This window comes from Manis javanica, chromosome 13 (genome assembly GCF_040802235.1).
Source record: "Manis javanica isolate MJ-LG chromosome 13, MJ_LKY, whole genome shotgun sequence".
NCBI classification, from domain to species: domain Eukaryota; kingdom Metazoa; phylum Chordata; class Mammalia; order Pholidota; family Manidae; genus Manis; species Manis javanica.
The window spans coordinates 43,748,697-43,774,635 of NC_133168.1; the positions used below are offsets into that span (position 1 = coordinate 43,748,697).

The 25,939-nt window shown below is 34.2% G+C and overlaps 1 protein-coding gene across 16 annotated transcripts in view; it reads right to left on the minus strand.

Moving 5' to 3' along the window:
* The window catches only part of TRDN (triadin), a 486,197-nt gene that overhangs the window by 252,018 nt on the left and 208,240 nt on the right, over nt 1-25,939 (minus strand). For 15 of the 16 annotated variants that reach the window (XM_073219549.1, XM_073219542.1, XM_073219538.1 and 12 more), the window contains exons 6-8: nt 11,816-11,875; nt 8,533-8,592; nt 5,342-5,524 (exon numbers count right to left, since the gene is read on the minus strand). In XM_073219549.1, the coding sequence (XP_073075650.1) occupies nt 5,342-5,524; nt 8,533-8,592; nt 11,816-11,875 (303 nt within the window). The remainder of the gene's footprint in view (nt 1-5,341; nt 5,525-8,532; nt 8,593-11,815; nt 11,876-25,939) is intronic. The other variant, XM_073219550.1, reaches the window with a different exon arrangement.

Genomic DNA, 25,939 nt, shown 5'->3' on the forward strand with positions numbered 1-25,939 from the left:
TAGAGGGTCCTCCACATGGAAATGCTCTTCAGTTAGAAGAGCAAATCCAGAGAAGAGACTTTCAGTATCAAATGATTTCACTGCTAAGCTAATTAATTGAGCAATCCTTATTGAAAGATATCTTATGATCTTGAATAGTCTATGGTCTATGGAAAAAGATTTTTTTTTTAAAAAAAAGCATAGGATTGAGCATTTAGGGCAGACTCGGTAAAAAATTATCTCAACAGTTGTTTTTTTCTCTTCCCTGTAAATTAAAGACATTGTTGTGACCTTTAAATTTTCACATAATTTTAGATTCTACTGAGGGCATTCCATCCCGAATTTCAGTTAATGTATCATTCTCTAAGTTTGCCGTATTTTCTTCAAATCTTGCGTATTATGAAATGAATACTGTTTAAGATGATTTATTTTAATGTTTTTAAATATTTAAAATAAATATATAATAAATAATTCCGTCTTACTAATCCAACAAATTCAAAGGCAGCTTTAGGGCCAAGAGAGTTTATTGAATTTATACAACATGACACACCCTTAAGTGATCCACATTTTTATATCAAACATGAAATAATAAAACTTACTACTATATAAATACAGATACAAGGATTTTTGTGGACCTCATTCCTTTTAGAGTATAACAGTATTTTTAGAATAATCCATTTTATTATGAAACTCTGCCAGGCCTTAAAAAAAATAAATGTAGTTATTATGGTAGATATAAAAAAGAACCCTTTTCATTGGCACTGAACATGAGAAAGCCAAAACTCATGAAGTTTCAAAAATGCGTATATATTTTGATTCTTGAATTGGACTGTATTTTCCCACAGGTGACGTGAGGAGAGAGAGGGAGGCTAGTTCTCAGATCAAGCCAGGAATAAGTCCGCTCCTGGGTGTACTGGCAGAAGTGGTTGGGGTTTTGATCCCAAGACCTGGGGACTCTATTGTACAGGAGAGAAGTAAGATTAAGGTAGAGTGTATTTTCTCTTTTCTGGACATAACTGTTTCCTGAACAGAATTGTAGAATGGACAATTTGGCTCTAAGATAACATAAAATGAAAAAGTATATTTACCTTGAATGGTAAATTTGAGGTTGGGCAAAGGTGGACTTCCTGAAATTATCAAGTTTTCCCTTGGTTTCAGTAGCTTCAATGATTACGTTTTAGATTTGGCCTTCCTACAATTCAAAGGTCTATCTCTAAGGGCAATTTAAATATCAGAAAGATGGGGAATGTGTTACATGAAGTTTTCTGTTTCCCATCATCCCAAAACCTATAAATCCATGGGTCTGGATCCCAGGAATATGCACCTATAACAAATCCAGGAAGAATATATTACATCATGCTTCTAGAATCACTGATCTAAAATCCCCCAATTGTTTATTCAACAGTGATTCCTAGTGGCACTGTAGTCTTCAGCAATAGCAGCCACCAGAGAACACATGTTATCAGGAGTTTAGAATGCAGGGACTACTTGGAATTGAAGGGTTTGGGTAATAACTCCCCAAAATGAGATATTGTTCTCTTGTCCAAGTTGTTAAGGGATGTTTATACACATGACATATGAGATAGAATACTGAATTAACTAGAATCTTCCTGCTCCAGAGCTTATTCTTGAACTGAATGACAGTGTAATGACACTATTTAGCCTATGTATTAAGTGATTACCAAAGTAAAATGCTTATATTTAATACACCAATATTTTCTGAATCAAAACGTCATTTATTTATTGAATTTAATCAATAATCCTATGAGTTTCCAATTTAAAAATGGAAATCCCTGTGAATTTAAAGAACATTTATTTTTAACGTAGATAATTGAGTTACAACATTTGGGAAGTTTCTGTTGTATCTAGGTGATGCTGTGGTGTAGCATTCTAATGGCACCAATATATCAGTAGGAAGATGAAGGAGTATTTTTACAATATTTTAAATTAAAAGTTTTCAAATATTTTAAAGTGGGATGCCTGTTTCCACCTGGTCTGGTTGTTGACCTCAATAACAGGTAAGAATTCTAAGCAGATATATGCTGGGCTGTCCCCAACGTGTTGTCTGCTTCACCTAAGGATAAAGCTAATCAAGCCTTCCTAATTTTGGAAGATTCATTTTATAGAAATGCTTCTTTAAAATGCAACTCAAATATTGAAAATAGGGAAGTTTCTTACTGTTTTATCACTCTCACTTTCCTAGTTATGTGGTAATAATTCACATAGGGTAATTTCTTATCTTAGTATTTTTTTTCTCCCCAAGTGAACATCCTTCTATGCATAACACATGCCAGCCCTTTCTCCTTTCTTGATCTTCAGGGAACAGTCATGGGTGTCATTCAGCAGCTGCATTACTGGTGTTCCCTGTGGAATGGCAGCTCAGAGAGAATACATTCTGGGTGCAGAATGTCAACAGGAAGGACATATTAAAAAATCTTTAATAAGAATGGGACATCTGTGGACTAGTGCTCTATGGCAGATTCACATTAGCTATACTTTCTCTACCCGCCACAAATATTTAGGCAGTTGCTTAAAAAAAAAAAAAAGGAAGAAAGAACGAGCATAGCTGTGGGAGGTTTTGTTCTTTCCCCACAGATTTGCCACCACAGACCATCAGAAAATCAAGGAGCAATGCCTTATCATGCTGACCCTCTTACCCTACTTTAACCAGATTAAGGTTGGTCCATAAAAACTAGATTATGTAAGTGTATGTATAAATTTATGTTAAGCATATACAAACAGGCATCTTAAACCCAATGCTTTAAGTAGAAATGTATTGTTTATATATGAAGTATGAAAAGTAACCCTATATGAATCCATTTATAAGGCTACTACATAATTAAATAAAATGATTGTCATTAATTGTATGTGTCTCATGGAAAAACCTGTTTCCAGTGAGCAAAATACCTGTAAGCCTTATTTATTTAAAAGAACTATTTAGAAATCTATATGAAAAGAATGACTCAAATTCATTAGGTCTAGTTTAAGCTAAGCAAATAAACAATCCCTCGCCCTAAGGAGAACTAACATGACTCTACTAAGTCATCAACACTAGGTCTCAAAATCAAAGCCACCTCACAAATAAATTATTAAAACAACACTATACCTTTATTTATCATGTTTAGTTAAACCATAATCAAATGTGGGTTTTATTAAAAAAATGCTCTTAAATTTGCTTCATCAAAAAAAAACATATTTATGTGTCTTATCAGGTAGTAGGTATAATATTTTGGTTATTTACCTACTGATATATTTATTTAATTGATGGTAGCTGTTTTCAATAGGGAGCCTTACTTTAGCAAATACGTTTAACTGATAAAATCACATTTCTGCTTTCATTTCTAACTCTAAGTAACACTTGAATGTCCTCTTAATAGAGAAACAACTCTTTATGTGGAAATAAAAACAGTAAATTGAAAATGGAAATGGTAATATAATGTTATCTTTAATAATTCTGATTACTGATATAAATAAAGTATAATATATGAGACCTGGGAAATAAATACCATTTGAAAATGTTCTGGTGATGTGTTCTCATCAATAAAATATGGCCCCAAAAAACCAAAGATACAAAAAATGAACATGTGTATTCATGTTCCTAGTTGCTAGGTAAGTATTTTGATACTTTCACATGTAACTGGCATAAATTTTTACACAGTGTATTGATGGATAATAAGTAAAAATATACTTGGTAAGTTTCATCTGTTTTCATGTGGTTATTTTCTTTTTTAAAGGGCAATCTAAAATGCAAAGTATTTTAGGATCTTGGTAATAATTTTAAACAAACCTATTAATGAAATATAGGATTAAATTTTCTCTTTTCTATCACAGCTATATTTACATCCATTCAAAATGTTTCCTCTATACTCACTCTTTTTTTGAGCCAAAGTATTTCATAAATAACATACAGTTTTAAGAAAGGTAAAAATATTTCTATCTTTTTCAAGGTAATATAATCATCATTAAAACTGATGAGATGTTTTAGGGCTCCAAAGTTTAAATTCCACTCATATCTTTAAAAAATTACTTTGAAATAAATGAAAATTGCCTAAGTTAAAAATTCTGTCAATCATTAAAAACAAAAATGAAAAATAAATGTATCCTTTTTTCTTTTCTTCCTTTCCTTTTTAAAATATATTTTCAAAAATATACATCTTTGGTCATATAAATCAAAGTTTACAAATATTTCTTGTGAATTCAGGAGAAAAAGTGATTCAAAAAATAGAAGAGTGGCTTGCAAAACAAATATAATATCTCACATATATACGGAATCTAAAAAAATTGTGAACTGCAAATTTCATATCTTGTATCTTATCATGGAGAAAATTATTTTCATTTTCACTGTCAGATAACTTACTCATCAATGAAATTTTAAGATTTTTTAAATGAAAATCTCATAGAAAACATTCTTTAATTTTTGTCCTCAAATAAAATTATTCAAAACTACCAGAGTAAAGAAAAAATTTATTTTGCAATACCCCTAAGGAACATTTATAGGAAAGGTCCCACTCTGTATGGGGAATCTTAGGATTGTGTAGCAGCCTGGAGCTAGAAATAGACTTAAGGAAGAAAAGATTCAACAAGGAACAGACATGTGGGACAATAAGACCACTGGCTGCTTTCTTAAAATTCCACCCTTTTATGTTTACATAACACCTTTCCATAAATAATTTCAGATTTATACTCCAACTCTCTTTAAATGCTCTATTTCTGTGAAATTGGGATGTAAATGTGATGCTCTTATTGAAGAGCAGCATAATGTCAGACAAAGAGCTTTCCAATCATGCATTTAGTCAATGGAAGCTGGCAAAGAAACTTGAAAGTCCTTTTTCCTACAACTTCCTGCTTATCAAATCAACTGACCTGAATAATTTCATCTATATTTTAAATTACATGCTCCTGCAGAGGAAACAGGAATGTATGGATAGTTTTTTGATACTTATTCTACATGATTTAAACATACACCCCTTTAAAACATTCCTTGAGACTTGTCATTTTTCCTGGACTGCTGTTCTTCAAAGAGTAGGACACACACAATTTTTATTCCACTACTTAACAGAAACCCCATATTATGAGAATCAACATCTATTTTCAACCTTTAAATAACTTCAGATGTTAACTCAAATGTTCTTTTAAAAATACTTCAAAATGCATTGTTAGATATATGAACACATTTTAGTATTTGTATAAACAAATTTTAATTCCCAAATTATTCTATTTCCTGTCAAATATATTTACTTATATGAATCTTTCACTCCCATTGGAAATATGATCATGTTCTTTTTCAGTTTTTAATTTTACTGCATCTGCTTCTTGCCCAATATTCTTTTAGAAACTCCGGCCGCCTCCTCTGAATGTTTACCTTTCTGTTCATGCTTGGAGACAGCTGCAGTCTCTTCCTCATCCTTCTCTTTGGGTTTAGGTGATGTTTTCTGTACTTCTTTTACTTTTGCAGCTGTTTGCTTCACTTTCTCTTGTTTCCCACTTTTCACTTCCTTTTTAATCTTTTCTTCGATCTTTTCTTTAGTCTTAGCTTTCTTGTCTTCTGTATAGAATTAAAGAAAAATTCGGATTATTTTTATTTACCAACACAGTATTTCATCTTTCACTGATTGGTAAGAGCAATTTAAAAAGCAGGAAAGGAAAAAAATTGAAAAACAGTGTCCTTGACACAAATACTTGTGACTATTATCTAACTTTTTATAGAGTTGAGGAGGTACCATGTTAAAGTACTGAAGAATGAAAAGTAGCTCACTTTTGGAGGTTTTTTTTTTTTAATTTGTTTGGAGACTTTTTTATTTTGTACATGAAAACATAATTTTTAAGTAGTCAGGAATTTAGCATACCAACAAGGTGGCATTTGAAATCTGCAGGGAGCACATATACAGGCATGTCCAGTAAAAGACAATGTCCATACCAAAAGCCCAATTAAAAAGACCTTTTAAAAGGATGTGATTGTTCTGTTCCACAACTGAAATTTCTTAAAAGTCATTCAAAAAACTGAACTGTCAACACAGCATTTCTTAAAGATAACTATTAGAAATGCAAATGTAAAATGACTTGTATTGATAATAACTAATAGAAATAAAACAATAAAACCCATTAAAGGGTAATTCAGAGATATTCAGTTTCTAATGACTTGACTTTAAAGAGATAGAAAGAAAGCAGAAATTGAGATATTGGCTCCTGTTTGTCTTATGTCAGAAATAATGATTTTAATAACTTTTAAACCTCTGGAAATATTCTTATAAACTAAAAGGGTTACACATTAGCATATACATGAATATCTATATGTGAATTATAATCTATACATATTCTGTACATATTAATTTTATATTATGTTTTTATGGGAGGAAGGAACTAGAAATGTGAACTAATCAGTCTGTGAATGTTTCAATTATTAAAAAAGAAATAGCAAATATTTGTGGAAAATTATGAATAGTAGATATTGCATATGGGACATCATTCTATGGGATCACACATAATCACTAGACACCACCATAAGTCTACAATATTGGACTCTTTCATGTCATTTGCCATTATAATGAGTAGCCTTTATTATCACTTGCTGGAGAATTTAATGAAAATAGCATCACATTTCCTGACTTTAGTATACTAAGCAAATGAGACTAAGACAAGATGGTATTGTCAGGTTCTATGAAGGGAAGAATGAAGATGATCATGCCCTGGAGAATATAGTCAATGATCTGTAACATCTTCCTGTGTTGACAGATAGTAACAGCACTTGTAGGGCTAAGGATTAAATAATAAGGGAAACTGTTAAACCACTGTGTTATGTATACGAAATCAGTGTAAGATTGTGTATCAATGGTATTTTCAACTAAAAAAATGATCATGCCTGATGCTTGCAAAACCAAAATCATCTGTAGTATTGCATTTAATTGAATTGAGCAACACCTCCCACAGCACTGTTCCTCAGATACTCTGGAATTTCTCAAAGCTAAAGTGCACTAAGAATATTCAGGTGAGTGCTACACACTCTTTTCCAAAGCTACTACACCCTAAAACTCTCATGTAAAACTCATCCATTTACTCCACAAACTTCCAGTGAATTTAAGTTACTTAGGAGTTCATTAAGAAACAAAGAAACAAAAAGTGTAGTCTGGTTATATACATATCACCCAGCTCTATTTAGGAAGACATTTAATTTTCATTCAAATCTGTCAAACAGAAGAGAAAAAAAGAATAAAATAACATATATTTAGTTACAAATTTCATCTTCAGTCTAAATTTATGCTACCTTCTAAGACCAAAGTCTCAATTTACAATTCATTCATCTTAAGTTATTTGGAAAAACTTAGTGAAAATGTCTACCCCAAATACCTAATTATTTTACATCGTGTAGATAAACATACTGAATGCTGAAAATAGACTCTAATTTTTATCTAAATGGTCAGCTTCTTAAAAAATACTGGATTTAGATTTTCAAATATGATAATCACATAAAACCTGTATTTTAAAATACAAATAGGAAATTTAAATTTAGGAGATTAAGACTGAACTATCAATTAGAACAAATTTTTCTAACATTAAACAATTGGGAGACAAATTAAAGTAGAAAAGCTGTTTTATATATCCTCCAAAATACATAAAAATACTTTGCTAGTCTGATAAGCTTTTTTTTTTTTTTTTTTTTTTTTTGGTGTGTTGTAAAGACACTTTTGGTACATAATGGCTTAAAATATCAGTCAAATTGTATACGTTATTCTTTCTTCTTGAAAAAAATTCCTGAATTTGAATCCTCTAAAGGAAAGCCCAAGGTATAACACTGGTCAAAAGCTGTAAACCAGATACACTGTATTAGTTTCTTATTGCTACAGTAATAAATTACCACAAATTAAGCTGCTTAGAACAATATCCATGTAATACCTCCCAGTTTCCATGGTTCAGAAGTCTTATCATGACATGTCTCCACCAAGTTTTCTAGGTAGGGTCCACAAGGCTGAAATCACGTTAACAGGACTGCATTCCTTAGGGGAGGCTCTGGAGAGAGCTGGCTTCCACACTTACTCAACATGTTTGCAGAATCATTCTCATTCTTTCCATGTATGCCCCTCAATTTTCAAGCCAGCAATGAGGAGTTGGGGGAAAGTCCTTATAACACTTAAAATCCTTCTCTTCTGCCACATCTCTGTGGTTTTAAGGTTTCATGAGATTACATTGGGCCCACCTGGTTAATCCTGGATAATCTCTGTATTTTAGATCAGCTTCAATTACCTCTGCAAACTCCTTTTTGTCATGTAATGTAACAGCCAAGGGGAAGGCACCAAGGAGTGAAGGTCACAGAGGCCAAAATTCTACTTGCTGCATATGGGAAATCTGTTGACCTTCCTTTCACATTATGAGATGATCTATTATTTTAAATATTCCATATTATTTTTATTTTATATATTAAATTTTAAATGTGATGCCAAATTAATTTTTGTGTAAAGGAAATGCTGAATTCTGATAAACGTCCACCTTTCTATTAATCAAAATATAAATTTTAAAGTAAAAATAATTTAGTTATGGAAATAAGAAAGGAAGAGTTACCTTTTGCCACTGCCTTTGTTTCTGGTTTTTCTTTTTTCTCAATTTTTTCCTTGTGAGTTGCTTAAACAGAAAATATTATATTAGTACACACTTTTAATACAGTTCAAGATCAAGCTTTCTCTTTAATTCAGTTTTATAGCCACCAAAATCATGAACTATTTTGAAGATTGATAACATTAATGAGCCTAATTCAGGAATAAATAATTACCAATAACTGCATAAACTCCACTTTAAAACTTGGCACTGAGACCTTCTGAAAGATAGTCTCACCCTCCTTTTTAAGGTTATTATTTTAAATAGATAAAGTTCAGGAAAGACAAACAGAGAGCAATTTTGTAAGAATTTGTCAAAAGATAGAATTTTATGAGGAAGAAGCACTCTCTTCATGATTAATTAAAATAAATGTTTAAATCATGACTAGAGCTTTAAGAACAGTTTCTCAATAAAGACACAATTGGCATTTGGGGAGGAACAATTTCTTGCTATAAGACATTGTCTTATGCATTGAAAAAATGCTTATTTTCTCTAGTCCTTGCTTACCAAATACTCTCCACTCAACGACATTTTGACTACCAAAATTTTTTCCAAATACTTTCTAAAGGAGATCACCTATGGGTGAGAACCACCAAAAGAATATAAAGTAATCATAAAGAATACTGATCAAGTTGCAGCTTCTTAATTGAACAGCATTTGACATGATAATTGAAACATTATACCTTGTTTATATAATAAAATAAATCAATATGAATTTATTTGATTAAATTCTATTTTATTTGCATAGATTGATAAAATCTTATGTCTCTCTGAAGTTTCAATAAGGGAATTCTGAGAAGTACAACAGCATGTGCAGGTTATTCTTATATTTTGAATATATTAAGTCTAATATATTGGTTTGGTTTGGTAGTTCCCCAAATCACCAGACATTTTTCAACATTTATGTATTATTTATTGAGGAAATAATGGAAATTAAAGAAATTATACAAAATTAAATGATAAAAGAGATGTAGTTAAACAGTTGGGTTAAGGAAAAAGCCAAATTATTACAATAAAAACTTGGGTCCCAATTATTTCCATTTCTCCACCTATATAAAAAGAATATCAATGTCCATCAGCTTTACCTACAGTATAAAAGGAAAAATGTGCTTAAAATATGTATTTTAAAACCCATTCTTTTAAAATGCCATCTGAGAATAGTTTTCCCAGAGTCTTAGAAAGATGATGCAAGCCTCACTGAAAGCTGAAAACAAATAAGACCAAGTGACCCTGGAAGCTGCAGATACCAAGAAAGAAGGTACCTCCTCTTACAGGGTTTCAGCCTCTACCTCTCAGCCTGCTCCATGCCCATCTCCGCTACCATTTGGGAAAATGGGAAATAGCTTGGGCAATGTTAGCTGGAAGAGCACTACACTGAGTTATTCAGGGCACAACTCATACAATATAAAATCTTATCTCATAAAAACAAACTCCTTTAGTTGGTGTACAGTCAATAAAAGGATCCTGACAATGAAGCACTTCATTTCTGATTTTCAATTTGGACAAATTCCCTGCAACACTTGTAATGTAGTGGCAACAAATTCAATTAGTTTTAAACAAAAAATATTTAGCCACTGTGAAGGCTGAAAATAATCACAAGAAATATCAGATTATTTCATTTAGTCAGAGTATAAATAATCTGACGCCAATAATACCGTGTAACTAAATGACAGCTGGGAAACAGACACCTGTTCCTAGAATAAAAATGGCTGAATCAAATTCATGGATACTATCACTAGGTAAACATTAATATAATAAAAACTATTTAATCTAAATTTTCAATTGTAAATATGGAATAAAGAATATTGAAGCATGTTTCAATTGATCTGATTCCTAAATATCATAAACCATTCTAGGTAAGACAAATGCTTCACAAAACAAAGAGAGCTTTGTAGGCTGTGTATATTGTGGAAACATAAGTCAGCTCATATCTGGCCCAAATATCCTAGACATGGTCCCCTCTAAAACAAAAGCAAATATATTAAATTAGAATTTTATTTCACATCATATATTGACATGGATTTTTGGTGAATTACAGTTCAATGTGAAATGTGACACTAAGTTTTAAAATGTGAGGTACTATTAGTAATTATTGAATTAACCTTTGTATGAGAATTCAAAAGAACTACAAAAGAAAATGTCAACATATCTAGCCACATAAAAATTAAAGAATCTAAATACACTCACAAACATGCATACACACATATATGCACTACTTACACAGCTAGAAACCCTAACATTAACTACAAAACTAACTGAGTACTTTGAAAAAGTAATAGACCAAGGATGTATAATCAAAAGGCATGTATATATATAATCAGGAGAAATGGGCAATGAGTGTAAACAGTTACACAAGAAATACACATAAATAAAAGTCATATTTAAATCCTTCAATCTACAAATAATGATCAGTTAAAATATATAGTGTAAGAAAATATCTCCATTTAAATACTATGCAACTTTTTAAAAAGAATGAAAAAAATATCTATTTACTGGTATAGAAAGATCTCTAGGACATTTATATTATATTATATTATATTGTTATGTTATATTATGTTATATTATATATATTAATAATTTATTAATTCCAGAATATGACATGTTTGATTTTGTGTAAGAATAGAGCAACAATAATCCATATTGTCTGATAAGTGCATAACAAAGCTCTGAAAGATGTACATAAAACTCAAAGAAGTGGTTTACTATGTGCATGTGTAGGTGGAAAGGATAATGGGAACCAGGAGAGTGGGAGAATGGCAGGAGGAAGCTTTTCACAATGTATCTTATGTATTAAACAATGAGTCTGCATTGCCTGTTCTAAACATACACATAAAAATGAAAAAAATTAAAAAGTCTAGCCTAATAAGTATTCAAAAACTGCAGGTTAAAATATGAGGAGGTATGCTTTATTACCTATCAAATTGAAAATATTTTCTGAAATAATATTCTTATTGTTGACAAAGAAAGTCTAAAAACATCCAAGGAAAAATTGATACAATATTTCTAGGAAGTAAATTGCTAACAGAGTTCAAGAGTGTTAGGCATTTAATATCCTTCAACCTAGAAATTGTTCTTCTCATTTTAAGGAAATTTTCATACTATATATATATATGTGTGTGTATATGTATACACATATATATATATATATATATTTTTTTTTTAATTCATCATCATCTCAAATCTGATGCAAAGGAGATGTCAAAGGAGAAGGGACCAATGCATAACAACTGCAATACAAATAAGTCTATACCTTTCTTTTCAGGTTTTTCTTTCACTTTTTCTTTTTCTTTTTCTTTTTCTCTGTGTGTAACTGAAAAGAAACAGACAATACTTTTAATTTAAATAAAGAGCATAAATGATGAGATGATTGCATGGCAATTTTTTATGTCAAAAAGTATCTGCTGCTTCTGGAATTCTGTTTTTAACTGGTATGAGGTTTTACATAGTTAGATGTTTAAACATTAAGATAATCATAGATTTTTTAATTTTCTATTTTTATTTCATACCCACATACAAACTCATGCAAAGATAAGAATACCCCTTAGCTTTTCCAAATCTCTAACTTCAATTTAATGAACTAGAAAGTTTTAAAAAAGTATCCAGCCATATGCCAAAGTAGCCAGCTCAATAACGGAAAAACATCAAAAAATGTAAGTACAAAAGTACAGAGAAAATACTTGCTGAATCTGAGGAAAAGAATAATCAACCTAAACAGTATGTGCTGAAGGAGAGGAAAAAACATGGTGGAGTAGGAAGCAAGGTGGAAACCTTGCACACACAACCACGGAGTTAGCAATATAATTAACCCTGAAAATGACAAGAAGACTGCAGAACAGACCATCTACACCTGGAGAAGAAGAGAAGACCACATAGAGAAGGAAAAGTGGTATAGCCACAACAGATTGGGACCCTAGCCCTATCCCCATACAGCTCACAGGAAGTGGAAGAACACAGTGTGGGGGGCTCTATAGTTCTGCTCTGGGAACATGAGTCCACACTGCACTGGGTTCTGGTGATTAGTAGGGCAGGACACCATGGACAGCTGGAGCATTTGGGAGGCTGAAACTCCAGCTGCTTGTGGAGGACAGGCACATTTCACCAATCCTGCTAAGATCAAAACAGAGCTGGCAGTTTTTAAAGTATTTGCCAGCAGTTGTAGGGATATCAGAAGGGTGAGGGTTGGATGGAGCTCTCTCCATAGGAAAAAGGGCAGGTGGACAACACTTCCTCAGTCCTCCATCAACCCAAAAGTCTGGACACTCTTGGGAGACCCAAATGCTCTATCCCCCTTGTTAGAGGCTCAGCCCCTAGTTATGACCCTGTGTACTGCCAGTGCTCTAGCCCACCTGGCTCAACAGTGTTAGACTTTGCTGCCTGGCAGGCAGAGAGAGGATTTTTCAACTTTCTCCATCTTTTCTCAGTTCAATTAGAGAGGTGCCTGCAGGAGCCAGCTCTGAGTGCATCTAGTGGGTGGCTCAACTTGGTACTGAGTGCCCTGTTGCCCAGCTGCCCACAAGCCTTGTAACAGCCCTGCCAACCCTATTAACGCAGCAGCCCTGCCATTACTGGAGGTCAAGCAGAGGGTGCACTGCAAACAACAATTACAGCAGAAGCTGCTGCTCTGATCATAAAAAGCCAGCTGAGGCAAACTTCCAACCTTGGTGGACTGATATAGACCACTGCCAGCAGACAGACAAAAAGAAAGGCAGCCCCACCCATTGCCCACCAACAGCAACTGGGGTCCCACCTCAAAAGGTTACTAGGCAGTGTAGAGTAAAGAGTCTTGAGCTTCTGAGCACTACAGGATGCCTTCTTCATAAAGCCATTACTTGGAAATATAGCAGAGCCATATAATACAAAGAATGAATCACAGAAACCCTGACAAAATGAGGAGGTAAAGGAATATGTGACAAAAAAAAGTACAGGATAAAACACTAGAGAGAGGGCCAAATGAAACAGAGATCATCTATCTTCTTCATAAAGAAGTCCTAATGTGTTCACTGATCTGCAGAAAAGTATTGAAGATCTCAAGGAGGACTTCAACAAAGAGATAGGAAAGCTGAAAAAGAGTCACTCAGAGCTGAAGAATACAGTAATTGAAATGAAATATACAATAGAGGGAATGAATAATGGATTGCTGCAAGTAAAGGAGACAATGAATGAGATGGAAATTATAGAAGAGGCAAACAACAAAGCTGAGAAACAGAGAGAAAAAAGGATCTTTAGGAACAAAAGAGTGATAAGAGAACTATGTGAAAACTCCAAATGAAATAGTATTTGCATAATAGGGATACCAGAAAGAGAAGATAGAGGAAAGAGGTAGAAAGTCTCTTTGAGGAAACAAATGTTGAAAACTTCCCTAATCTGGGGAAGAAAATAGACACTCAGGTCACAGAAGAGCAGAGAGCCCCTAACAAAAGGAACCCCAGGGAAACAACACCAAGACATACAATGATTATAATGACAAGATTAAGGATAAGGAGAGAGTATTGAAAGCAACCAGAGAGAGAAAAAAGATTACTTATAAGGGAAACTTCATCAGGCTATCAGCACACTTCTTGGCAGAAACTTTACAGGCTAAAAGGGAGGGGCATGAAGTAGTTAATGTACTGAAACAGAAGGACATTCATTCAAGAATCCTCTACCCAGCATGATTATCATACAAATTTGAAACAGAGATTAAACAGTTCTCAGATAAATGAAAGCACAAGGAATTTATAACCATTAAAACAGCATTACAGGATATGTAAAAGGAACTGCTTTAAATGGAAATGTTCCTAAGGCTAAATAGCACTCACCAGTGAAAACAAACCTACAGTAAAGTTAGTAGCCCAATTAATTACCAAGCACTCATGTAATTAAAATAAAACAAAAGTAGTAAAACCAACTATAAACAAAATCAATCAAGGGATACACAAAAAGTACAAATTAGAATATCTAATACACGAAGTGTGGAGGAGGAAAAAGAAGAAAAAAGAAGTACTCTTACACTGTGTTTGAAATAGAGTGATCATCAATTTAATATACTCTGCTATACAGTCAGGAAGCTATCCTTGGACCTACAGTAACCACAACCAAAAGCCTATAATAGACACACAAAAAATGAAAAAAAAGGAATCCTCAAAACATTAAAGAAAACCATCAAATAACAAAAGTATAAGAGAGGAAGAAAAGAACAGAGAAGAACTATGAAAACAATCAGAAAATAATAAAATGGCATTAAGTACCTACCTATGAATAATTTCATTAAATGTAAATGGACTGAGTGCACCAATCAAAAGACATAGGGTAGCAGAATGGATAAAGAAACAAGACACTTCTATATACTGCCTACAGCAGATTCATTTAGACCCAAAGGCATACACAGTCTGAAAGTAAAGGGATAGAGAGAGATATTTCACGCAAATAAAAGGGAGAAAAAAGAAGGAGCAGCAGTATTTATGTCACACAACATAGATTTCAAAACAAAGAAAGTAACAAGAGACAATGAAGGACATTACATACTGATAACGGGGTCAGTTCAACAAGAGGATATAATCATTAAAATATCTATGCACTCAACATAGGAACACCTAAATACTAAGGGAGAAATAGATGTGAACTCATTCATTTTAGGAGACTTTAACATACCACCCACATCAGAGACAGATCTACCAGATAGAAAATAAACAAGGAAACAGAGGCACTGAACAACACATTAGATCAGATGGACTTAATAGACATCTACAGAACATTCTACCCCAAAGCAGCAGGAAACACATTTTTCTCAAGGGTACTTGGAACAATCTCCATAATAGATCATATACTAGGCCACAAGAAGAGCCTCAATAAATTAAAAAAGATTGAAATTGTATCAAGCAACTTCTCAGATCACAATGGTCTCATACGACACTAAAATAAATTACACAAAGATGACAAAAAAGCCTAGAAACACATGGAGGCTAAACAACATGTTTCTAAATAATCAATGGATCAATGAACAGAACAGAAATCAAGGAAAACATGGAGACAAAAGAAAACAAAAGATAACAGTCCAAAATTTGTGGGAAGCCACAAAAGCAGTTCTAGGAAGGAAGCATATAGCATTCCTACATTCCTACCTCAAGAAACAAGAACAATCCCAAATAAACAGTTTAAACTCACAATTAAAGAAACTATGAAAAGAACAAACGAAACTCAAAGTGTGTAGAAAGTGGGACATAATAAAGATCAAAGCAGAAATAAATGAAATAGAGAAGATAAAACAATAGAAAAAATCAATAAAACCAAGAAATATAAATAAAAGAGACAAATCTCTAGCCAGACTTTTCAAGAAAAAAAGAGAGTGTACACAATTAGTCAAATCAGTAAACAAAAAAGGAAGAGTTATCAGATATCACAGAAATACAAAGAATTATTAGACAATTCTTTGAAAAAATTACATGCCAATAAATGGGACAACCTAGAATGGACAAATTCCTATAATAATACAACCTACCAAGTTTGACTGAGGAAGAAACAGAAAATCTGAGACCAATTCCCAGCAATGAAATTGAATTGGTAATCAAAAAAGTCCCAACAAACCAGATGGTTTCACAACTGAATTCTATGAAACAGTTTAAGAACTAATACTCATCATTATTAAAGTATTCCAAAAGGTAGAGAAGAACAGACTGCTTCCAAACTCATTCTACACAGCTAGCATCACTTTAAAGCCAAACCCAGACAAAGACACCACAAAAAAAAAACAAAAACAGTTTTAGACCAATAACTCTGAAGAACATAGATGGAAAAATCCTCAACAAACTATTAGCAAACTGAATTAAAAAATACATCAGAACATCAGAAAGATCATCCATAATGACCAAGTGGGATTTATTCCAGGGACACAAAGATGATATAATATCCATAAATCAATCAGTGTGATACATGACATTAATCAAAAGAAGGATAAAACCATATGATAATGTCAGTGGATGCTTAAAAAGCATTGGACTAAATTCAACATCCATTCATGATGAAAACTCTCAACAAAATGGGTATAGAGGGTTATATATCTCAATGTCATACAGGCCACATATGACAAACCCACAGCTAACATCATACTCAATGGTATAAGGCTGAAAGCTTTTCCTCTAAGATCAGGAACAAGACAAGTATGTCCACTCTCATCACTTTTATTCAACATAGTACTGGAGGTCTAGCCAAGGCACATAGACAAGATAAAGAGATAAAAGATATCCAAACTCATAAAGAAGAAGTAAACTGTCTCTATTTTCAGATGACATGATATTATATGTAGAAAACCCTGAAGATTCTACCAAAAAACTATGAGAATAACCGGATTCAGCAAAGTTGCAGGATACAAAATTAATACATAGAAATCTGCTGTGTTCCTATATACTAACAATGAACTAGCAGAAATAGAAATCAGGAAAACAATTTCATTTACAATTGCATCAAAAAGAATACAATACCTAGGTATAAACCTAACAAACAAGGTGAAATACCTGTATTCTTAAAACTATAAGACAGTTATGAGAGAAATTAAAGAAGACACAAATGGAACTCTATCCCATGTTCATGAGTAGAAGAATTAATATAGTCAAAATGGCCATGTAGCCCAAAGCAATTTACAGATTCAGTGCAATACCAATCAAAGTACTAACAGCATTTTTCAATGAACTAGAACAAATAATCACAGAAGACCCCCAAATAGCCAAAGCAATTCTGAGAAAGAAGAACAATGCTGGGGGGATTATGCTTTCTGACTTCAAGCTCTACTACAAAGCTACAGTAGTCAAAACAGTATGGTAATGGCACATAGATCAATGGAACACAGAGCCCAGATATAAACCCACACATATATGGCCAATTAACAAATGATAAAGGAGCTATGAATATCAATGGAGAAAAGACAGCCTTTTCAAAAACTAGTTTGGGGAAAACTGGACAATTACATGTAAGAGAATGAAACTGGATAACTGTCTAATTTCTACACAAAAGGAAACTCTAAATGGATCAAAAACCTAACTGTAAGACGTGGAACCATCAAACTCTCAGACGAAAACATAGGGAAAATTCTCTTGAACATAAGCATGAAGCAATGTTTTCCTGAACACATCTCCTTAGGCAAGTGAAACAAAATGAAACATGAGCAAGTGGGACTCCATCAAACTAAAAATCTTCTTACATCAAAGGATACCATCAACAAACAAAAGGCAACCTACAGTATGGGATAATATATTTGTAAGTGATTTATCCAATAAGGAACTAACATCCAAAATACATAAAGAACTCATAGGACTCAACACCAAAAAAAAAAAAATAATAATAACCTGATTAAAAAGCAGGTAGAGGTCCTAAACATATATTTCTCCAAAGAAGAAATTCAGATGGCCAACAGACACATGAAAAGATGCTCCACATAGCTCATCATCAGGAAAATGCAAATCAAAATCACAAAGACACATCACCTCACACCAGTTAGAATGGTCACCATCCAAAGGAGAAAAAATAGCAAGTGTCAGTGAGGATGTGAAGAAAAGGGAACCCTCCTATAGTGTTAAGAGAAATGAAAATGCCACCACTGTGGAGAGCAGCATGGAGGTTTCTCAAAAAAACTAAATATAGACATTTTATATGACCCAGTAATCCTCCTTCTAGGAATTTACCCAAAGAAAACAAAATCCCTGATTTGAAAAGATATATGGCCCCCCTATGTTTATTACCATATTATTTACAATACCCAAGTTTGGAAGCAACCATTAATAGATGAGTGGTTAAAGAAGATGTGGTGCATATAAACACAGTGGAATATTATCTGGCCATTAAAAAAAAGGAGTCCTGTCATTTGCCACAGCATGAATGGACCTAGAAGATATTTTGCTAAGTGAAATAAGACAAGCAGAGAAAGACAAATGCCGTATGATTTCATTTACTTGCGGAATCTAAAAACAGAATGAGGAAAATAGCCTTAGACTCATAGATACTGAGAAGTGACTTGTGGTTACCATGAGGGAGGGTTTGTGTGAGGTGGATGGGAAAGGTGAAGGGGATAAAGGGGCACAAAAATTCTCAATCATTATAAGTTGGTCTCGGGAATGGTAGTACAGCATGGAGAATATAGTAAGTGATTCTGTAATATTTTCCTATGTTAACAGATAGTAACTGCAGTAGTGGAGGAGGATTTAATATGGGTAACTGTTGAACCACTGTTTTGTATACTTGAAACCAATATAAGATTGTATATCAAAGTTACTTCAATATGATGTGCTAACCTTCTGTAGAAACATTCCACACTCAAAGTTTTGAAAATACACTGGCATGAGACTACAATGACTTCAAGTCCCTTTGAATAAAGTGAAATTTAATATGAGCTATGATCCAATTAATTAATACAGCAGTGCTCAAATCTAAGCCATAGTCTCTTTCCACAGTTTAGTCATTATTGACCTCCAATATTTCAAACTAGAACATCAGACTCATTCAGTATTTATCTTTTATTTTCCACTTTTGTCCATTTGCCAAGCTCTTTCTAAACTACCTTTTTAATAGTCCTCTTACTCATCTTCTTTGTCCAATATTACATTCCATACCTATCTTTTATTTACACAGAAATATAGAAAGCACCTGCTGCTAACGACTCAGCTAGGCAAGACAGATGCCGTCATAATGCCAACAAGCTAGTGGAAGATAGGAGCTAAACATATCATAACAAAGGTGATTAAGTACAGTTAGTAGAATAGCAGTTAGTTAAAAAAAAAATATTCATGTTCATGACATGTCAATATGTGAAATGAGACTTAAGGTGGTCTGTGTTTTTGGGGGAAGGTCCCCTTGTGGAAGTGACGCTGAGGACTTGAAAGATGAGAAGAAATTAATCTGGAAAGGGAGTGGTGGGATGAAAGGGAAAAGAGATCATTTCAAAATTTGGAGTAGAATGTCATTCTTCGTATATTATTATTATTACAAATAGTATTACAATACTACAATAATATCGTGACTCATCTCTTGAACCTTTAGATTTAAATTTTTCTCTCACAGAGGCACCTTTCTAACATGAAAATCTGAATATACTATTGACATGTTACAAATATTAGTATTGCCCTTATGTATCTATCACACAATAGGTGCTGTGTCAAATATAAAATTATTTTATTGCTCCAGTGGTCTGACATTTGCTTATCAATCCAATATTATCTACCATGAATTTCCCCTTGAACTTTCCATCCCAGTTACATAAAAATGCTTGTACTTCCACAAGCTCACCCGGTGCCTCCTTAATCCCTTTGTGTTCTGCCTGCTCGTGCCTTCCACCTAGAATTCCCACACCCACATTTTTCTCTTCCAGTCCTACCCAAATGCCTCCTTTCAGTCCTAGCCCAAACGCCTAAATGCCGCCTCTGCAATAAAACATTCTTTGATCTCTATTCTATATAGCTACTGCAATATGTGTGCATAATTCTATTTTAACAATTAAATAATAATACTGAGTTTTCCCGTAGACCTGACTCTCCAGTCACTGAAATCTCTTTAGGAGCTACAACACATATTTTATTTTGCATCCCTGGGTCATCACTTGGTGTCTATCATGTAGTGGACTTTTAATAGGTATTTTTGAATGGGCAAAAATCCAAAATATTATAAAATCTTTCATCTTCTGGTGCAATTCTATTTATTCTGATGTGGCATAGATCTAATAGGTACGGATTTCTTCCAGCCATTAAAAATTTTTACAATTCATTAAAATGTCTTGAATAATTAAACCTCACTGAGAAACACGAAAGGTAAAATACATCATGGAGCATCTAGACATTATTTTTCCTTTCCACAGTTCAATGGTTCTTTTAGGTGCTTCTGAATTACTAAATTCAATATAAATACCTCACAAAATAAGGAAGAACATCAGCCTTCACACATGACCATAAATAGCTTATTTTGGTTCCTTTGGATCACTATTAGTTAAGCTAAAAACCGAAAGAGAATCTTGGCAAAACATAGCTTCTTTTAAAGGATCTTTAAGGGGAACCAAGTATGCATGAGATAAGCTGTGCTTTTGGAACCCTGTTTGGCAAGACCCCAGGGGAACACCTAATCTATGTCTCTGCCTCTGTGATAGACCAGACCTCACTCACCTCGAGCAGCTGGTTGTCCATTCCACTAAAGGATTTTCCAATTGACATGTGCACAAGCATAAATGGGAGAATTAATATGAAATCAAAATATCAAGGGGCTGAATTCAGAGTCATATTAGCATATTAATGCCTTGTTCCTGTTATGCTAAGGAAAAATCTGGTTCTTCACAGCCTAAATTTTGATTTACAGACACAGTCCTGCATGCTGGAATTTCATTATCCCCCTCAGACACGGTACCATGATACTGCTTAGTAAAGCAGCTGGACACCTGTGCTCTAGGGAGCTGTTCAGAATGGCAGACAGCCACGAAAGCTTCTTGGATGGAAACTTCAAACTTTGGCAAGACTGATCTCAAATACCAAGGTTTAAAATTTCTTTTATCAAAACAGTGCCACCATCAGCAACTGCCTTAATAATCACTCTAAAATAAAAATAATATACTACCACAACTGTATTTGCTGTGCATCTCTTTGCTTAGACCCCACAATCAGAAGTATTCCTGTGCAAGAAGAAAAAAGTACCTTCCTTTTCACCAGCTCTATTTGGCAAGTTACATCTTAGCTAGGACAATTTTAGCTCAGGACAAAATAAGCTTGGTGCACCTGCTAGAGCTTAATTTGTCATCCTTATTTACAAGAAACAAAAGTCCCTTTGGCATGTTGATAATTAACAACAAATGGAATCCACCAGTTGGAAAGGCCCTGATGTTTGGCGTCTGAGTTGGCATATGACCCTACAGTTCCCGTACATGCCCAGACTCTGACCTTTCTCGGACCAGAACATTCAGCTCAACTCATCTCAGAAGCGTGTTTCCCATGCTCCCCATGTAGTCCCTCTCCAGCTCTCTGCAAGCTGCCTCTGTGCTTTCACAGTGCTTGGCCCTGGCAATTGGCCAAACAGGCTGTGTCTTTTTCTGAAGTATATCAGAGTTTACAGGGCCTCTGGCCCTGCAGTTCTCAGAGGGCAAACCCTCCCTAGCGGCCAACCAGTAAGCCTTCAGAGACACGTCTTTCAAGCTCTGTGCTGATCTCTGTTCATAGTTTGAAACTCAAAAGCTTTGGTATCAAAAATTTAAAGGTATTGTTTGCATATGTTATTATATTCTTCAATCGATGGCTAGCAAATACATTTAGTTAACCAAAACTCTGAAACTCATACTTCACTTCAGAGCTATTGGGAAGGACTAAAAGATACTAGATGGATAAGCAAGTAACCATTACATCTTTGTTTTTTATAAAAGACTTTGGAGAGCACAGTTAGCTGTAATACGTTTTGTTAATTTTCTTTTAGTTAATTCCCTAACTTTTCAGATTTCTGATGCTTTTGTGGTGGGAGGCATTAACAATTAAGTGGTCTATAAATTTTAAATAGGTCAATATTTCAAACAGCTTCACAAAATTCATTTATGTCCATGTCTTAATTCATCATTTTTTATGGAAGAGCAAGATATACATTCATTTTAAACCTATTTAAAAAATTCTGTTTTAGCCAACAATAAACTAAATGCCAGATGTACTCTTGATTAGTATGTATGTCTCAGTGTGTTTCATATGTTTTGGTCACAATTTGTATAATTTCCATTCTGTGCTAACGCAAAATGATCTGCACACATTAGGTGATAATGATAAACTCAATGGAGAAGCATTCTTGAGAAACTTCTCAAAGATCATATTATTCATTCTTCCTAATAGAAGGATTTATTATTTTTAATTTAATATAAGCACACGATTTTAGAACTCCTAGGAACCTAAGAGATCAATTAACCTGAACTTCTTTGGTTAAGAAAGCACTGACACAGAAGGGTCCATGGCAGAGTAATCTTCTTTTTCATAATAAGATTACATTTATTTATGTATTAAAGTGGAGATTAGGCAAATTAGCTAAAGTTACAAAGCCCATTTGGTACATATGCTTTAAATCATAAAATAGATTTTTAAATTCTAAAATGTTTGTTTTACTATCAAATCTGATTTAATTGTTTGGGTAATTTTCCCTTCACCTGTGGGTCTGCAGCCACAGTCAAAACTGTAGTCACTTCCTCATAAGTGAACAATCACTGTGGGGAAGGAATGCATAGAGGCGATGCATAGCTTTGTGGAGAGCATTTTGTTCTCATGTTCCAGGTTTATCTTTCACAGATGCCAGAAAGGAAAAGAAAATATATTTTGTACTTTAAAGTGTCAACTAAGTACAGCTGAATGAAGGCAAAAGAAAAAGTTTAGCAATACAGGCTGACTAAATTTATTTGTGAACTTTGAGAGCATTTTTATAAAGGGCTCCAGGGTATTTAGATATATTTTAGTGTCCTGTCCTCTTTGGTTTTTGAGCCTTAACGTCAGCAAAATCTCTTGCCAGCCTATGATTTCAGTCTTGTAATTGTTTCCCAGAAACAATCCTAGAACAGTCAATCAGGATTATTCTAAATTACCCTTTAAAAAAAATTTCCTATGACTTTGTGCATGTGATACTTTTTGAGTTGAATAATGTCATCTCAAAAAAATGTGTTGAAGATCTAACCCCCCCTACCTCAGAATACAACCTTGGACATAGGGCCTTTATAGAGGTAATCAAGTTAAAATGAAGTCACTAGGTGGATTGTAATTCAATATAACTGGTGACTGCATGAAAAGGGGAAATTTGGACACAAAGACAAATACATGCAGAGGGAAGAGACAGAGATATACGGAGAACACCATTTAAAGACGAAGGCAGAGACTGGAGCAATTCACATAAAGCCAATGACTTTCAGCAACCATCGGAAGCCAGCAGACTCTCCCTCATGCCCTCTCAGGGAATCAGTCCTCCTGAAATGCTGACCTCGGGGACAATATATAAGCTACAAGATTCTTTGATTGATGGCTAGCAAATGGATTTAATTAACCTCTAAAACTGAGAGGCAGTAAATTTCTTTTATTTTTAAGCCACCCAGTTTTTGATACTTTATTATGGTAGCTCTAGGAAACTACTAGCAATATAAATCACTGGGCTTCTTTTCTGTTCCTTTAACCAAGCTCCCACCTGGTTCTTTGAGGACTGATCTCTGACCTTGCTCTTACATCTTCCAGTTTAGGTTCCAGAATGCACACCTAAATCCCAAACCAACCATTCCTCTATGGCTCTACCAGAAAACTGTAGTCAGACCTACTTAAAAACAGAGGCAGCTAATTAGATCTTCAAACACCATCTCTCCTCCAGGACATTTCTTTGTGGAGTACTTACCACATGATGGTATAACTGTGTATTTGCTTTTCTTAGACCTCTCATTGGACTGGGTCTTAGTTTTCATTGAATTTTTAGTGCCCAGTATGGTGTTTGGCACAAAGTGAATGCTGTGAATAAACTGATGTATATTATTGTCTAGTAGCTATGGCCAGTTTCTCCATTTACAGTACCTACCTGCCAGGATTCCCCTGTTGTCACTGGCCCACCCATTTTGATGTTGACTACATGGCCATCCATGAGCATGTGAACTTCCTCCCCACTTCTGAGGCCAGTTCTTCACCCAAACACCAGAAAACCCAGGTGGATGTAGACACTCATTGCACTGAATGCCTAAAAGACCCTCCTTTTTTCTAGCAGCCATCTTGGACAAAGCTCTCTTATCAAGTTATTTTCCAAATTGTACATATTAATCTGTATTACTTTAATCTATATTACTATATTATAAATTTTATTGTGGGTGTTTTGTGATTACATATTACAGATCACATTTGTTTTAATATCCATGTCTTCAATTTCAAATTCAAAGTTACAATGTCCCAATTAAAGCTGAATAATTGTATATATTTGAAAATAAACAGAAATGTTAAAGGAAAAAGTTGTGAATAAAAGACTAGAGATCAACAAATACAGAAAATTAATGATTCATTCATTCATTCATTCATTATTTCAACATTTATTGAGTTCATGTTTGGGTACTTTGCTGGGTATTAGAATAATTATCAATTTGATAGAGGCACACAAATTCATAACTGGTAGGAACCTGAGCCTGAATCTCTTTGTCCATAGAGAAGGAAACACAGAATAATAAGAGTAAATTTCAAGGATGACCTAGTGCATATATGAAGACAAAATAGTTCCTGACTTCAGTGAGTTATATATACCCACAGTTAAAACTTGGTGTCAAAATTATTTAAAGGTTGAATGCAGGGGTATAACAGTAGCATGAAAAAGGTACTCAAATGCCCTGAGAGTGAGGGACAGCAGAGAAGTCTTATTAAAGGAACTGACTTTCCATCTGAAAATAAAGAAATGAGCAGAAAACTGACAAATGACTGCACAGAAAGGACTCACTGGCCATAGAGAACAGTGCATACAGAAGCATGGAATTATTAGACAGCAACAGTACCTGCCTAGGAAATGCCCAGCAGTTCAATTATGGCATGGGTGTGTTGGTGGGGTCTGTAGTTTCATGATAAGCAGGGGCAAAGTTGAGAGTTGAGGGGGTGTTGAAGAGGAGATTGCAGAGTAGAGAAACTACACAAAGCTAGAAATTTGCAGGGCTATCAGTGATCATATGAGGATAGTCTTATAAGCCATAGTAGGACATGTGGCTTTTATGTCTAAGGCACTGGGATGGCAACAGATTGATTTAAGCCCGTGAGAGGCATGACGAGCATGGATTTGAGGGGTAATACAGTAAAATCAGTTAAGTGAAGTGACTGTCATAATCTAATTGAGAAATGATTGTGGAGGAGAAAACAGTGGGACAGGAGAGGTAAGAACAGACTAAATTATAATGAAGAGAGAGTGCGACAAAGGGCTGAGCAGGATTTGGCTTGGTAATAAAAGAGACCAAGAAGTCTATGGCAGGGGTTACTCCAAAGCCTTCTAAGATGAGGCAGATTGAATGTCTACTCCAGAAGAGATGAGAGAGAGTGATGACTATGGTAAATAGTGGGTGCAGGTCCCACCTAAAGACATCCAGTTGTATATTATTTTACAATACTGTTTGGTTAATGAGAACCTCCATGGGATATACTTGACCCCTAAGCCATGAATTGAACTGACAGTGATTTTAACTCTCACTATTCATTTGTTTCATTAGAAGGATTTGCTTCAAACACCTTTGGCCTCACCTACCAAACATTAATGTCCCCAGGATGGAGTCTGCACATGGATATATTTTTTAAAAACCATCCAGATGATTTTAAAGCCCATCAAGGGTGAGTACTGCCACTGGCAACAGCGACTCCTAGTTCTGCAGCTTGAATAGCTTGGGTGGATTGTGATGTCTATGATTAGGACAAATAATACA